Source organism: Argopecten irradians, chromosome 3 (genome assembly GCF_041381155.1).
Source record: "Argopecten irradians isolate NY chromosome 3, Ai_NY, whole genome shotgun sequence".
In the NCBI taxonomy this organism is placed as follows: domain Eukaryota; kingdom Metazoa; phylum Mollusca; class Bivalvia; order Pectinida; family Pectinidae; genus Argopecten; species Argopecten irradians.
The window spans coordinates 22,647,719-22,663,651 of NC_091136.1; the positions used below are offsets into that span (position 1 = coordinate 22,647,719).

Consider the following 15,933-nt stretch of genomic DNA (forward strand, 5'->3'; position numbering starts at 1 on the left):
TAGTCATTATCAAACACATTTAAACCATCATATTATACCAAAGCTATTATTTCAAAAGGCAGATTAAGTGAGAACCATTTCAGAAAAAAAAATATTTGCGTAGAAACACTTGGCTATGATAATTATAATTTTGTAATCAAAACGTGTTTGAAATGACATTTTCGGCAATAAATATTGTTTCATTTGCTCCAAAAAAGCCTGGCATCAGACTTTCATCCCTAGTAAGCCTTCGCGGACCGTGAAAAACGTATCGGGGTTTGATCAAAACGTGTAAAACGTAGCAGACCTTATCAGATCGTAACAGGCCTAGAGAGAACGTAGTGGTATCCTTGATAGACCGTGCTAAAGCCGTAGTATACCTTTAACCTCCGGGAACAGCACTTTCCCCTATATCCACGGTCTACCACGTAATCCGTAGAAGACCGTGGCAAAACTTTACAAGACCTAGCTAAACTTTAATACAGAGACAAAAATAGCCAAAATTCCACGGCGCACCACGTTCCGGGCAAACGGGGCTACCGTGGTCGCCGGGAACATAGTGTAAACCTAGCATTAGATAATTTAGAATGGTTTTCGTTTTATTTACATAATTGTTGTCAAAGCGTAATTTACTAATAGTTAAAGATCACTGCTGATCTTCTATACGAATTAATATATAATAAAGCAACTGTCGGAAATCTTGAAGTATAATAATACAAGGAAATCTGTACAGATGTTGCAGAAATCGAAAGCGAAACCAATCGCATAACGTATCAAAACTAGCCGGTGACTGTATTCACTGCGCCACCTGGAAAACGAGAACGAGGCGACAGATAAAGATTACGGGTATGTTTTCATCGACTTTTTTAATTTCGAATTTTCCTTTTATGACTATGGAGTAGAATGTCAAAAAGGTTGTTGGAAAGTGATTTTGTAATGATATTTCAGAAGTAACATAAGAACAAAGTATCAGACAAAGTCTGAGGACGTTAAGTCTATTGTTGTCCATATATATATATGGGTCAAGGAAGTAATATCAACAGTTGTTTTCCATATAACACTGGATCCTTATAGACATATGTCTGTAGGATGTGAATTACTTAAAATAGTAAATATAAGGGAAAGAAGTAATTCTTACAGTGTGGACAAAAGATTGTTGAGGCGATCTGCCCCTTTGTCAAGACATAAGAAGAACAAATAAAACTAGAAATTGTCACCGGGACAATTTGACGCGCTTTTCGTCTAAAAGGTATTCCGGTCAAGGTAATTAAAACTTAAACTTGGTAGCACTTTGTCTTAACGCCCTACACGCCCAATTCCAGGTCTTTGCCATTTCAGAATTTCACAAGAAGTAATTTGAAGATTTTAAGATTGTTAGCCACAGTGACCTTGAATGAAGGTCAAGCTCTTTCATATTTACAAACTTGGTAGCCATTTATTTCAGAATCATGCATGTCTATATAAGGTATCTAGGTCTTGCAGAACAACAGATGTCATTTGAAGATTTTCGGGTTTTTGGCCCCTGTGACCTTGGATATCGATGAAAGTCAATCGTATTAATAAACGTGGTAGGAATTAATGTCAGCACGCTACATGCTAAATATTAGGTATGTAGGCCTTCTAGAATTTGAGAAGATTTATTAATGATTTTGTGAAAATATTAGACTTTTGAAATTTTACCCTTATTTGCAACCGAAAGTTCACGTTTTACAGAAAAGTGGTAGCAAAGTTTATTGTTTCACTTTCTTTTCTACATAACATATCCAAAATTCAGAGAAATTGGCGATGTGGTTGACGAGCTACGTCTGTCTTAATGAGCTGTATTTTCACTGGATAATTTTCATAGCTCTAAAATCACAAGCACTCTGTGACCTTGGATGAAGGTCAAGCTCGTTCTTTTTTTCAAACCTGATAGTCAACTACCTAAGCATACTTCATGCACCATATCAAGCCTCTATGCCATGTAGAACTTGACAAGAAGATGTATTCGTGATTTTCACCAAAAACGGCAAACTTGCATTATCAGTCAATGATCAACCGGAAGATGACATTCTAGAGAAAAATGTACAATTACAAAGTTTCTCCATATGCTATTCTACATAACATATAACAAAATGAAAGAAATTTGCTCAGTGGTTAACGAGTTATGGCTGTCTAGGGTAAACCGGAAGTGACGTCATTGCGGCCATTTTGAATTTGAATCAACACCATATAAACAAGAATTGGTCACGGTGATAGATGGAAGATCTTGTGTGAGTGATCGGACCGATGGAGTCAGAGGATATGCTTAAAATATAATTGTCGAAATTTGCCAAAATTACTTTGTTAATTAATTAGGTCATAAAAAATAATTAGTGGACCAATTTAAATCTAAAGATATCAAAATCTTCAGAATGACATACTGCATCGGTGTAATGCAAACAAAAATTGGACAAAATTAAATAATAAAAACAATAAAAAATTGTCACATTTGGTAAACTTTGACCTCCAGCAAGCTTTTTAGCGAGACATATTTACATAATTGTTTTCAAGGCGTAATTTACTAATAGTTAAAGATCACTGCTGATCTTCTATACGAATTAATATTTAATAATTAAATATCGTATCGTTGTACTTAACGTGATTATCAAAATGACGATAATAAAAATAAATAAAGTTTTAATTCGCAGTACTGATTTGAATGAATGATTGCAACTTCTACAAAAAATTCTCAGCTATTACAAAAATGACTGAAAAAACGATTCAATTAAGAATTGTTTTTCATCAAATAAAAAATTTATTTCATTAAAATTGAAAAAGAATGGGACGTTATGCAATATATTAGTTAACTTATAAAAATTCCTCCCCTTAAGTTGAAACTAAATTATATCATCTATTTACATACGCCGTATATCCTATTATCGATTATTGCAATGTATCTATTTCATGTTTACGAAGTTTACGAATATTCGCAAAAAATAAGACAAAAACGAGACGGTAACTATTGATCTATACTGAGTATACATAAAAAGATTTATTGAACACAAAAAAGTAACAGGTTTAAGTAATATCCACTGAAAACCTTTAGTAAGTTTGCTGCTGTAAATGATATTTATAAGTATTTCAATATTAAAGGTATGCATTTGTTTCCTAATATTAAACTGTTGTACAATTGGTGTTATGCGGAAAATTCAAGTTTACACTCTTAGCTGTCAATTTAATTCCTACAAACTCAGTGAATGTAATGGAATTGATGACAAATGTATTTTCAATGAGAACAATAAGCTAAAACCTCACATGAGGTTTATGTTAGATATTGACAGGATATTCCGGTTTTCCTCTACTTCTTAAACTTCACATCCTAAATTTTCCCTATATGTTATACTCGGACTTAAAACTGATCCAATAGAAACAGACTATTAACCTTCATACCCCAATATATCTTGTACAGTGCATAAATACACAAGCTACAATACCTGTAAAGCAACTGTCGGAAATCTTGAAGTATAATTATATAAGGAAATCTGTACAGATGTTGCAGAAATCAAAAGCGAAACCAATCGCATAACGTATCAAAACTAGTCGGTGACTGTATTCACTGCGCCACCTGGAAAACGAGAACGAGGCGACAGATAAAGATCACGGGTATGTTTTCCATCGACTTTTGTGAATTCGAATTTTTTTATAATTATGGAGTAGAATGTTAAAAACGGTTGTTGGAAAGTGATTTTGTAATGATATTTCAGAAGTAACATAAGAACAAAGTATCAGACAAAGTCTGAGGACGTTAAGTCTATTGTTGTCCATATATATATATGGGTCAAGGAAGTAATATCAACAGTTGTTTTCCATATAACACTGGATCCTTATAGACATATGTCTGTAGGATACGAATTACTTAAAATAGTAAATATAGGGCAAAGAAGTAATTCTAACTGTGTGGACAAAAGATTGTCGAGGCGATCTACTCCTTTGTCAAGAAACAAGAACAAATAAAATTACATATTAAGGACGGTCACGGACGTACACAAAAACATAAACAATGAACATATATAGAACATACATATAAAATATAGCGACAAGAGATATGCGTATTGTCTGAATGATCCCTTGAAGGTGTCAATTTAGGATTGGAAAAAGTGTAAGTTAAATATGAGATTGAGTTTCTGAAATTTTCATTAATGAATTACTAATTAATAAATTGCAATCACATATTAACTTTGTATTATAAATAAATACATTTTGATAAAAGAATGTTTTCAATCAAGGGTTCCCTGCATTACTTTTCAGGTCGAGTGGATAAAATTGTCAGTATGGCCAAAACAACCATGAAAAAAGACAAAGTTAATCAACATATTTACTCATTTTTCCCTCGAATGTCAAAACAGTAAATCTCAGATTTTACAATATTTTTCAAACATTTGATCTGTTGATTCAAGCTAACAACTGATTAAACACTACCGCGCTAGGGCCCTCATACGTGAATGTCATTGTTCAAATTACATTTTTTTTCAATAACATGAAATGTTCGTTGTGGCAACGACGAAAACAACAACAAAAATTGTTTAAAATCCACACAACGAATTACAACAACGAATTTTGGTTTTAATAGTATTGTCATTATTCCTTCATCAACTAACCATGGATATCTTTATCCACAAACGTATATCAAATCTCTAAACCACGACTTAAGTTATACATGGATATTTCATGATTTTCATTATCTGACATATTAAAAGGTTTATAAGGGGGTCTGTATAAATGTTGCGAAAACGAAAGTAGAACCCAATCGAATAACGTATCTAAAACTAAAAACTAAACACTGAGTATGTTTATAGTGTTTTATCTAAATTTTTGTCTTACTGTTAATGTGCATAGTAAGTTTTTGTGCAATATACGTGGTCCAGATAAGTACACTACTTCACACTACTGATAACACGATATAGTTAGTTTTAGTTTTAGACCTCATGATATACATTTTATCTATGAAGAATCGAAACCGAAAGTAGAATTATTGATGTATATGTTTCTGGAAAATCATTTAATTAGATGGGAAAGCTGGTATTTCCAATATCGTGTATAGATATGCTAATTTTTAAGCGTGATTTTGGTTCCTGACCAATCAGAAAACGACGAATGTTATGGCATTGTTGGATATGTAACGTTCATTAAAACACCTAATTTATATGCACATTATATCCATGGTGAATTTAAACACGGTCATTTGTCAATGAATATTTATTTTTATTTTTTTTATATTCACATTACTACATGTTATGTCAAATACAGGACTAGCTCAATTTAATGCACATGTTGTAAGCAGTGTTAACTGGTGGTATAGTAGATTGTAGTGGTTTGTAATTAAACATTTACCATGTGCATATGTGATTTAACCTATCAGTAAAGGAAGGAAATTTCTCAATGAATTTTATGATGTTTTAGATTACATCTGACATGACTTCATGCTCATAAATATTGTTCAATCAAAGGGAATCCTATGAAAAGAGGAAGAATCATATCCCATCCCTGCATATGGTGTTGGAATTATTCATATTAAGACTTAATGTAGGTAGTCTGATTAGGAATGATTCTAAAAGTGAGCGGGAAACTCATGAAGTTTAAATGGTAGAGCCAGACAGTGTTCCAGGCAGTATTTATGAGATTCGCAATTTATTGATATGATATAGTGCTCATGAATAAAAGAGAAAGTACATTTTAATGTATATTGCATTTGAAAATTAGTGTGTAAATAAAGAAGCAATACTGTCTTTTCTTAATTTTTTGCTACAATTTAAAAATTAAAAAAAAAAAAATTTAAAAAAAAAACAAAAACAAACACTGTTGGTAATTCAGTCTTAAAGCAATTATTGTATGTCCTGCCACTGTAGGTACATCATATAATTACTATATATTATATAGTAGCTACACAAATCAGGTGACCAGGTATCTAGTATGTAGTATATATTAGTGATTTAGTCATAACTGGAAAGGTAAGGGTTTATCTGCCAGACCAGATTATATTGTTTTTCTCCAGGCCCTCCAGTTTCCGTCACAACCCCATCACTATAAGTTAACTCCTATGTCATCTTGAAAGTTTGCAGATTTCGCGGCCACTTTGTTTTGTTCCCCTGAAAGTTAAATCGCTACTAGTCATAGAGATATGCATGTCTTGTAACCAAATTTGGCCAGAAACATCCTTAGGGGAAGGGAAACAAACCTTGTATAAATTTTGGCTCTGACCCACTAGGGCGTGAGGGGCGGGGCCCAGTAGGGAAAATAGAGGTAATTAAATCGCTACTTGTCATAGGTTTCTGTACGGATTGTGACCAAATTAGGCCAGAAAGTTCTTGGGGGAAGGGGAACAGAATTTGTAATTTTGGCTCTGACGAGAAATCTGATTGGTCAATTAAATTAGTAAGTATGTGTTACAAATTAATCGACCAATCAGATTGCTCTTACAAAATCACTCGCTTGAGAGGTCAACTTCCGTTCCAGAGTTGATGTATCGGAATGTATTACCTCGTTCATTTTGTAGGGGTAGGCTATTATGTTTTTTTTTTCAAAATCAGAAGCAGATGCTTGTGATTTGAGTCGAGGAGTCAGAGTAAACTCAAGTCAGGGAGATATATATGACCCTATTAGCGATGCTGGGGCTAGGCTGAAAACTTCCTCGTATGTGGGCCATAGCAAAATTAAGGGTTACTCTATGCCTCATCCTCAACCCATTTCTGGTTATGGGGATGTATATCGGTCCGGGGTTGTTAGCTATATGGAGTCATGTGAAGATGATGTGTTCATACCCCCTAGATACAATATGGTTTAAATCCAAACTTAATGATCTGTTTCCACGATCATTCAGGTTCCAATGAGATAGGGGAGACAACTCTTATTAATCCATGATTTCAAAGATTGTATAGTACATTTTGGTCTACCATTTGGATCCAATGAGTGATTAAAAACACTCAACAATTAGCAATGAGCCTGCGTGGTCCTGCTCCGAAAGTATTTGTAGTTATATTTTTTGTAGTTACACATGAATGCAAATCTAGTCAGATGTACATAACGTTAATCTTTGATATTCTGACCAGTTGTTATTTATCAATGCGTATGATTATAAGTAGATATGACGTTAAAACCCATTCAACGGGTTTCTGTGTACTGCGTGATACTATATATTGAATCACAAGATATATACACAGATAAACAAATATAAATACATATAATACTTCTATTCATATTTTAAAATAAATTCTTGAAAAAATCTCGGTTCCATTAAGGCATGCATTTTCTATTTATCCAGGTGAACACGATAGCAGGTAGATCAACAGGTTCATACACACATGATGCATGCTGCGATAAGCCAAAAACGCAAGTTACAGCTTAAACAACAAAGGAAGCTTCCGTCTTCTAAACTCAGAAGGCTCCAGTTGAACGAGTCTCTTGAGGGCGACACATATCCGTCAAGTATATATATCTCATTATTTCGTGGCGAATTGCGTATATTTTGTCTTCATCATTCATATGTATGTATTCAATTCTTATTTTGTTCTGTTTTTATTATTATTATTTTTTATCAACAATAACACAAAAAACATCTCCCTTGTACCTGGTCCATCTCAGATTATTGTTTATAATATTGTGTGTGAATTTATGAAGTCATAGATAGCATTAAATAAATAGTAAACTCAGATATCTGATATTGTACACTTTAGGCTTAGAGGAAAATGTAGATATAGAGCACATTCCAGAGGCTGTTCCAAAAGGCAAATTCAAAAAGCTGGATCCAAATGGTCGACATTTGACGAACATCACATTTGATTTGGAAACTACAGGTCTAAGTAAGTACAAAATTGAAACAATATTTCCTTTCATATGCCATGCTTATAGTACCGCACCTTACTAGCAACTGTGACCTAGGGGCACAGTTCCCTCCAGATTGTATGTCTGACCAGTTAACAGGAGGTCAGTATTTCCTGTTGCATCATACCATTGGTATGGAGTTAGGTGTCAAATTCCCTTTGATGATAGTAATTCCATAAACCTGATGTTTGAGGCCAAACAGTGTGTTTGATTTATATACATATACACACACCAAACAGTAAATTGATTTTCATTAGTATTGGGGGTTTTGTAGCCACCCTTGCTAAAACCCCCTAAATTTTATCTTAAAATGTTTTACAAAGTACATATATATATATATTTACGATTACTTAGTCCTCGCAATGCATATGACAAAATTTCTATGATGAACAGATTTTTTTAAAGGTTATTTTATTGAAAAAGGTCCATTTTAACTTTTTAACAGAAGACTGCTAGAACAATTGTTGGTTTATACAAAGTCTAAATATTTCAATTATGAAGAGATAAATTACAATATTCAAATTAGAAACATATATTTCCATTCTACTTTCAGTTTCCCGTTTGATCTATGTTAAACCAGATGGGCAATATCACGCTATGAACTCCAATCTGGTCAAGCGTATGAATATTTAACGTTTCCGTCGCGTCACGGACAGTGTATACAATATATACTTGCGCCTATACATAACGGTCAAAAACATTAAAAAGTGGTTTTAAAGTTGCATGGTCTATGAAATCTAATAGTATTATCATGTTTACAAAATAGCATGTATTAAAGAATATCATCGCATAATTTTCATTTGTTCGCTTGTTTCAAACCGTTTTGTGTTGAACTATATTCAGAAGCTGATGATATGGCTGTTCCGTTTATTAAACTTGGTGACGTCAACACTAGCGCAAGCGGGAAAATTCAAAGGATATACATGTATAGTGTTGAATTTTAATAATCGTAATGGAAATATAAGTAATAAACTGTTACCAGATTGGACATACAGTTGATATGAAGCCCATCCGTCCGAAAGATAAATATTCATGGCGCCCTAACGGGCGCCATTCTATTTATCTTCCTTCCGGATGGGCTTCATATCAACTGTATGTCCAATCTGGTAACAGTTTATTGCTTAAGTATTCAACCTGACCATCACGTTGATTTACATTTTAGATACTGATTGGAAAAAAAAGAGAATTTCAAAATAAAAATTATAAAAAAAAATATTGCATGATATATGTATATATATTAAATATATAAATATATTATAAAAGTTTGTTTATCAATGTTTTTAAAGAAGAGTAGATAATGCAATCCTGACAAATCTTTGTTAATTTGATAGTTATAAGATATGTCATACTGTGCTAGCACCCATATGGTCAGTTAAGCCCCGCAGTGACATCCCACTGGGCCTGGTAAGGCTGAACACTTTACCTGTATAGATATTTGTTTTTGTTTTGTAAACTTACCTCACTATTTCTAATTCATGATAATTATTCAGAGACTAATATTGATGCCACCCAGAAATACAATTTTTGAGGTTTATGAAGCTGTTTTTATTATCCTAAACAATACAGTAGTTTAAGCTATGTGCTAGTTTATATGTCATTTTTAGTTATATATAAGTAATTGAAGTGTAAATTAAATGGATTTACAATGTAGTATGTACAGCTTTAAAACGTCCCACTAATATGATTTTAAAAAAGACAGTATCACCTATAGATTCCAGTTGGTAGAGTTTAGATATGATTAAAGGTCTTGTCAATAATCAAGTTCAAAGTATAGAAGCAAACACAAAGATGTAGATTCTGTAGTCAGCTTGGGTTTCAGTTGCTGGCATTAGGGGGTGACTTCTATGAGGTTCACAAGAATTGTATATATAGATGTGAAAATGTGTGTGGGCCGGGTCAATCCATTGATGTCACAATCCTGATTCACACATCGTAGACAATGGCTGAAAGAAAACGTGCATCAAGTTTTAAGATTGAAATTCCCGGTGATGTCAGCAGAAAAACAGAGTTGTTGTCAAAAATACATGACGTGAAACAAGTACTTTATAGTAAGTGGAACCGTCCTGTGAACAATGGTGACATATTGGAACATGTCTTGGATGCCTTTATGAAGCAGCATCAAAATGAGCCAGCAAACACCAACACTGCAAATATAAATATATCTACATTTCTTCAAGTGCCAAAAAACAATGTTGATGAACCTGTGTTTCTAACAGCAAAATCATCACTGCTGAGGTTGGTTGAAGTCACTGAAAACCATGCTCGACTTTGTGATGGCAACCTCGGTAGTCACTCTCTGACCAGTAAAGGACATGTTGCTGCAATACGACTTAATTGTTCAAAAGAGAAACATCATACGATACTCTGGTCATCATCGCCATACTTGCCAAACAATGAGTATCTCATCAACCACCGCGTGATGCATGGATTCGTATGCAGTGGAATGCTACCTGTTCACTATACCAGGTTTTGCAGTGCCTCCAATATTGGAAATATCAATGAAGAGAAAAGAAATTACATGTTTAGGTCATACAAACAACACATTGAGACAACGTACAAAGAGAGCATTGAATCTGCACTTTTGGAGGAAATTGGAATGTATGAGGACCTTCACGGCATCGACATCATGACAGATGCCCGACATGGCTGGAGGAAAAACGCAAAAGATTCCAGTGTCGTCGCTATTGGAGAACAAACGCACAAGGTCCTGGAGTGCATCCATGTAACAAAAGCTGATGACGTTGTGTCCCAAAGACATGAACGGTTTGGAACAGAAAAACTGTATGACTATTTTGATAGCAAAGATGTTACTATAAATGTGCATACACATGATATGAATCTTTCCATCAACAAGTATGTCAAAGACCATCGTCCTCTCACTACCAACCAGAATGACTCGTGGCATGCTGTCAAGTCTATGAAAAAGGCATTGCAGGGTGTATCGAAAGGACCAGCATACTTGAAAGGAAAAACATGGTCAGAAGAACTGGCTGATAAAGTTCAACCAGTATGTACGCATTTTCACTGGGCAATGCAAAACTGTGAAAATGATTCAAAAAAACTTCAAGGATCTCTGACCAATGCTATCCAGCATTACCATAATAACCATGGTAACTGTCATCCATCAGCCAGATGTCAACGGGAGCAGAAATACGAACCTTCTGTGACACTTTTGAGGAGTCCTTCGGCCGAAAAATTACTCCTGAGAGTTATTACTAATTCAGCTGTTTTCAAACATCCTGAGAACTATGTACTTTCTCGGAATACTTTTTATGTGGAAAGTTTCAACAACACCATGAACATATTTCAAGACAAGAGGATATCATTTAGTGACAGTCAGTATCTCGCAAGATCACAGCTGGCTGTTTGCCATTGGAACGAAAATGTTGACAGACCCTACACTTCAGTTTGGAACCCTCGTAGGGCACAAGCTCCCCACAGTCAGCGAGGGAAGAAAAACTATAAAGCGCCAACACATCGATATACAAATTCAATTTGGAGCGAACTGATCAATAACATCTTTCGGTGATATCAGCTGTGAATGGACCAAAGGAGAAATAACACTTACCTGATTAATCAAAGTTAATCAAACTGTGCCAAACTGTAAGTGATGTGATTGCAGATATAAAGCATACAATATTATTATTGACATGCACTGATATATAGGACGCTTCTGTTATTGCATTATTTCATCATCAATTAACGTCCTTTACAGATTACTTAACGTATATTAATTCAGAAATAATTCAATTGTGAATAGTTATGTTTGTAAAACGTGTAAATGATTGTATGTTGTACATGCAATCATGTATGTATATAAATACATTTATTTTTTGTTTTGTTTAAATGTAAATGAAAGAAATGCAGATAAGTATTTTGAATTCAGATTCTTTATCCAATAAATATTGTAACAATAGATACAATTATTTTCAATAATATATATCAAAGTGAGACAGACAATGCACAATATTTGTTTTAAGGGCAACATCTATAGGCACATTTTAATTGCAAATCATGCACATATATTTATAATGCACATGTATGTATATATGTATTATTGTATATAACTGTTACATAAAGATTCTATGTTGAATAATAAACTACTAATACAGTATTTATTTTGTTACTAGTGTATGTATGTGCTTGGCAAGTGGCAATCGTTGTTCACCATCTACAGTGTATACACTGACCATGTGGTTTATAGACACATGTGGTCAGTGTTTACAAGTAGCAGCAGAGGCTGGTCACTATGCAGTATCTGTATAGTACCGCCTACTCCCTTATCGGCTTAATTGCCAACCACCCGGTTTTTTAAGTAGGTCGTGCCCGGCCTTTAAATTTGTAATTATTCAGTTTCATCCATTATACAAAATCATAGCCTTATGTTTCCCGCTTTAATTTTCTTCAATTGTACAATGATGTTATAGTAACATTACGTCATGATATTGTACACAACAACATAGTGAAAGAAGGTAGAAGAAACTGTAACAAAAACATAAGGACAAATGATTATTAATGTGACATTCCTCTGTCCCGCTCTGAATTTACCACAGGTTTCATAATTTGTATGAAATGCATTTCTTTATTTTCTCTTCTTAACAGATCTGAATCAGACATTTGATATGTTGGTAAAACAAAAAAGTTATCATTAGCACACAAATGACAATGTTCGTTTACTGTTAAATAACTGAGATGGTCTTTGTGTTGTCGTTGTAATGTAACTCTCTTTCTCAGTCCATTCCTGTCTGACCAATATAAAAATAGGAACGATTATTAAAATAAGAGCATATATGACATTTTTGGATGTACAATTCAAGTTTATTAGTTTTATTTCTGAAATGAAAACCATTTTTGAATGTATAACGTTTACATTCTATAATAATATCGCATGTTTTGCAACGCTTTTGCATACATATAGTGACAGAATTATCTTGATTTTTTAATCAAATTTTGATGCACATTAAATACATTTAAGTTTTTTTATGTTGACGCTTACAATTTATAATTTTCCTTTTAGATAATATCGATTTCATTCTGTCGCTATTTTTATCCCCCGTTTCGGAGCGGGGGATATTAATTGGGGTTTGTCTGTCTGTCCGTCCGTCTGTCTGTCTGTCTGTCTGTCTGTCTGTCTGTAACACTTCGTCTCCGTGCAATAACTGTAACAAATGTAAACCGATTTTCTTAAAACTTGGTGACAAGTTTAATGCCTTATGGGATCGGCCAAGTTCGATCGCGACTGTCGATGGACTTTATTTAGCGGAGTTATGGCCCTTTGAATTACTAAAAACGTCATTTTCTGCCATTTCCGTGCAATTAGTGTAACAAATGTAAACCGATTTTCTCCAAACTTAGTAACAAGGTTAAATGCCTTAAGGACTCGGCCAACTTCCATCGCGACTTTTAACGCACGTAATTCAGCGAAATAATGGCCCTTTGCGTAAATAAAAAAATTCAGTTTCTGCCACTTCCGTACAATAACTGTAATAAATATTAACCGATTTTCTTCAAACTTGGTACCAAGGTTGAATGCCTTAAGTGCCTAGCCAGGTTCGATCAACTCTTTCAGCAGATGTTATTTATCAGAGTTATGGCCCTTTAATTTACTACAAATGTCCTTTTTTATTAGGATTAAAAGTACTGACAAAAGGAATTATATTGCTTTTGGATTCCACTTTATTCGGTTTCATTAAATGAATAGGTCCTTCTTTCTTTTCGCTTTCAACTCCGTAATCTCTTGTGGATAATGCTGTTTGCGCGGATAAAGAAATAAGTTATCTAAGCGTTTAGCTAAAATAGTTTTATCACTTACGATTATGATTAGACGGGACGCTAAATTAAAGGGAATATTTAGCTTAACATGCCTTGCATGATTTGAATAAAAATAAAGATAATTATGCGAATCTGTCGGCTTACAGTATAAGTCAGTAGTGATTTCACCATTTTTAATATGTACAGATATACATGTATCCAAAAAGGGAAGTTTTACTGTACTTGAATCCATTGTATACTGTATATCAGGATGTAGCTTATTAAGTTTGCCAGATTATAAAACAATCATCCAAAAACCTGATGAAATTCCTCCTTAAATACTCAGCTTGCATATTGTCTATTTTCCCGATGTTTCTGTAAAGCATAAAGCATACTTATATATATATATATATTGTCCACACGGTTGGAATTACTTCCTTGTCCCATATATATATATATATATATAGAAACATTAAACATCCCCTGAAGAGCAGCAGTAGCTGCTAAAGCGCTAGGGATTGCATATTTGTTTTGATTTTTGTTTTTTCATAATATATATAGCAGTCTACAGTATGAAAATTCATTAAAAGTATCTAATGATTATCTAACTCGAACAAGTGCTTAGGATTTAAAAAAAAAAACAATTATTTTATCATTTCAGTAGAAGGACATACCATGCCTCAAATTACCCAGATTGCTGCTCGCGTAGTAGACACTGGGGATGTCTACAACACCTACGTCATACCGACTATACCAATCGGAGAAGTAGCTTCAAAGTTGACTGGAATATCTATCAACAGCAGTGGTGAGCTAATCGCTAATGGATACAAGAAGGATGCACTTTCTATAGCTGATGGTCTACAGAACTTCTGTGACTTTCTTGAAAAGTACCAAAATCCCGTACTAATTGCCCATTACGGTCTGCGTTTTGACTTTCCTGTGATTGTTAACGCAGCCAAAAACGTCAATAAATTAGATCAGCTTTTGTCATGTACCTTTGGTTGTATTGACTCCATCCGGGTATTTCGTGAAGCATTTCCGGGTCAGTTGAATTACAAGCAGATAAATCTAGCCAAATCTCTTTTAGGAGAAGATTATAGTTATGGGGCACATGACGCCTGTGAGGACGTAAAAGCTTTGTCCGATTTACTACGGAAGAAGGAGGTGACGAGGAACATTTTGTTAGCGCACAGTTTTTCTTTCCTTGATGTGTGTAGAGCATTAATGTTTAAGCACGAGAAGTCGAAAAATATTCACTCCTTGAAAGTTTTAGTTTCAAATGGAATATTTAAACTACCAACTGTTGAAAATGTGGCTGGATCTGGATTGACACTTCAACATCTGATAACCATTTATAAGAGAAATGGTGAGGATGGACTCAGGTCAACATTTACACAAAAAAATGTTGCTGATCAACCCAGGGTCACCCGTTCAAATAAAGTGTTGGATGAGTCATTGCCCAAACTTGTTGAATTCATTGAAATGAGTCTTTCTTCTACTGTCTAGATAGGAAAATGACCAATACCATATCATTGAACTTCAAAAAAAAAAAAAAAAATCCTCTTATTATTTGAATCACAATAATGATGATACTAAGCTTTACTCTCTTTTTCCAGTTGTATTGGGTGCGCCTGTGTTAGGGGCTTTTGCTAATAATTGGCTATGGACTTTTGTAGTCCCAGACACAGGCAGAATCACTGGATTATGTACCCATTAAAACTGAGAAAACTTCAACAACAAAAAACAATTAGTGGCTTACTAGTCTGTTATATTACATAACTAATTACTATCTTACTACTATAATATTATTCAGTCTATTTATGAATTATCTCCCTTGTACAATTATATTATATATAAAAATATCAATTTGAAATTTATTCCCAAACTTATATATCCATAAGAGTATAATACTTAGCATATTAATAGTAATTATAATATTCTTTTGTTTAATTAAGATGTTGTTTAATTAACTTAATACATGTATATACTTTTATTTGATTATAGTTTCTGGCTAGGAAAGGGCTTATAAGGCATAGCCTGTTGCCCAATCCTTTTGATTGATTCAATAAAATTGGTTGAAATGAAAAAAAAATCATTGAATTATGAAGGAGAACATGACTTTGTCTTATAACTACAGGTAGTGCTATTTTTTTAAATTGTCAAGAGCAATTACTCTTGCAAGTTCACGAATATTTAGCTTTTAAGTTATAAAATAACTTATGTAAATTCTACTCATTCTGTAAATATGTATGCATTATCCATTATATGGAATGGAAAAACGAACTTAATGGCTGAACTGGAATAATAGAAATTGTTGCGTATATACAATTTTCAATCGCAAGATATATGGATAGAATTTTGTAT

The 15,933-nt window shown here is 33.7% G+C and overlaps 1 protein-coding gene across 2 annotated transcripts; it reads left to right on the forward strand.

Annotated features, from left to right (window-relative positions):
• The first annotated feature begins 769 nt into the window (after positions 1-769).
• On the forward strand, positions 770-15,682 carry LOC138317879 (uncharacterized). 2 transcript variants are annotated; one of them, XM_069259852.1, is made up of 4 exons: positions 770-825; positions 7,259-7,422; positions 7,671-7,796; positions 14,231-15,682. In XM_069259852.1, exons 2-4 carry the CDS (start codon positions 7,299-7,301, stop codon positions 15,073-15,075), a joined length of 1,095 nt encoding a protein of 364 aa, XP_069115953.1. In that variant the 5' UTR covers positions 770-825; positions 7,259-7,298; the 3' UTR covers positions 15,076-15,682. The 2 variants fall into 2 exon arrangements, with proteins under 2 accessions (XP_069115953.1, XP_069115954.1); XM_069259853.1 differs by lacking the exon at positions 770-825 and adding an exon at positions 3,214-3,603.
• The last annotated feature ends 251 nt before the right edge of the window (positions 15,683-15,933 follow it).

Excerpts from the sequence above, each read along its gene's own strand:
- LOC138317879 (XM_069259852.1), top strand. The coding sequence starts at position 7,299 with ATGATGCATGCTGCGATAAGCCAAAAACGCAAGTTACAGCTTAAACAA. Across the intron at positions 7,423-7,670 it reads GGGCGACACATATCCGTCAA|GCTTAGAGGAAAATGTAGAT; the intron begins GTATATATATCT and ends TGTACACTTTAG. Across the intron at positions 7,797-14,230 it reads TTTGGAAACTACAGGTCTAA|TAGAAGGACATACCATGCCT; the intron begins GTAAGTACAAAA and ends TTATCATTTCAG.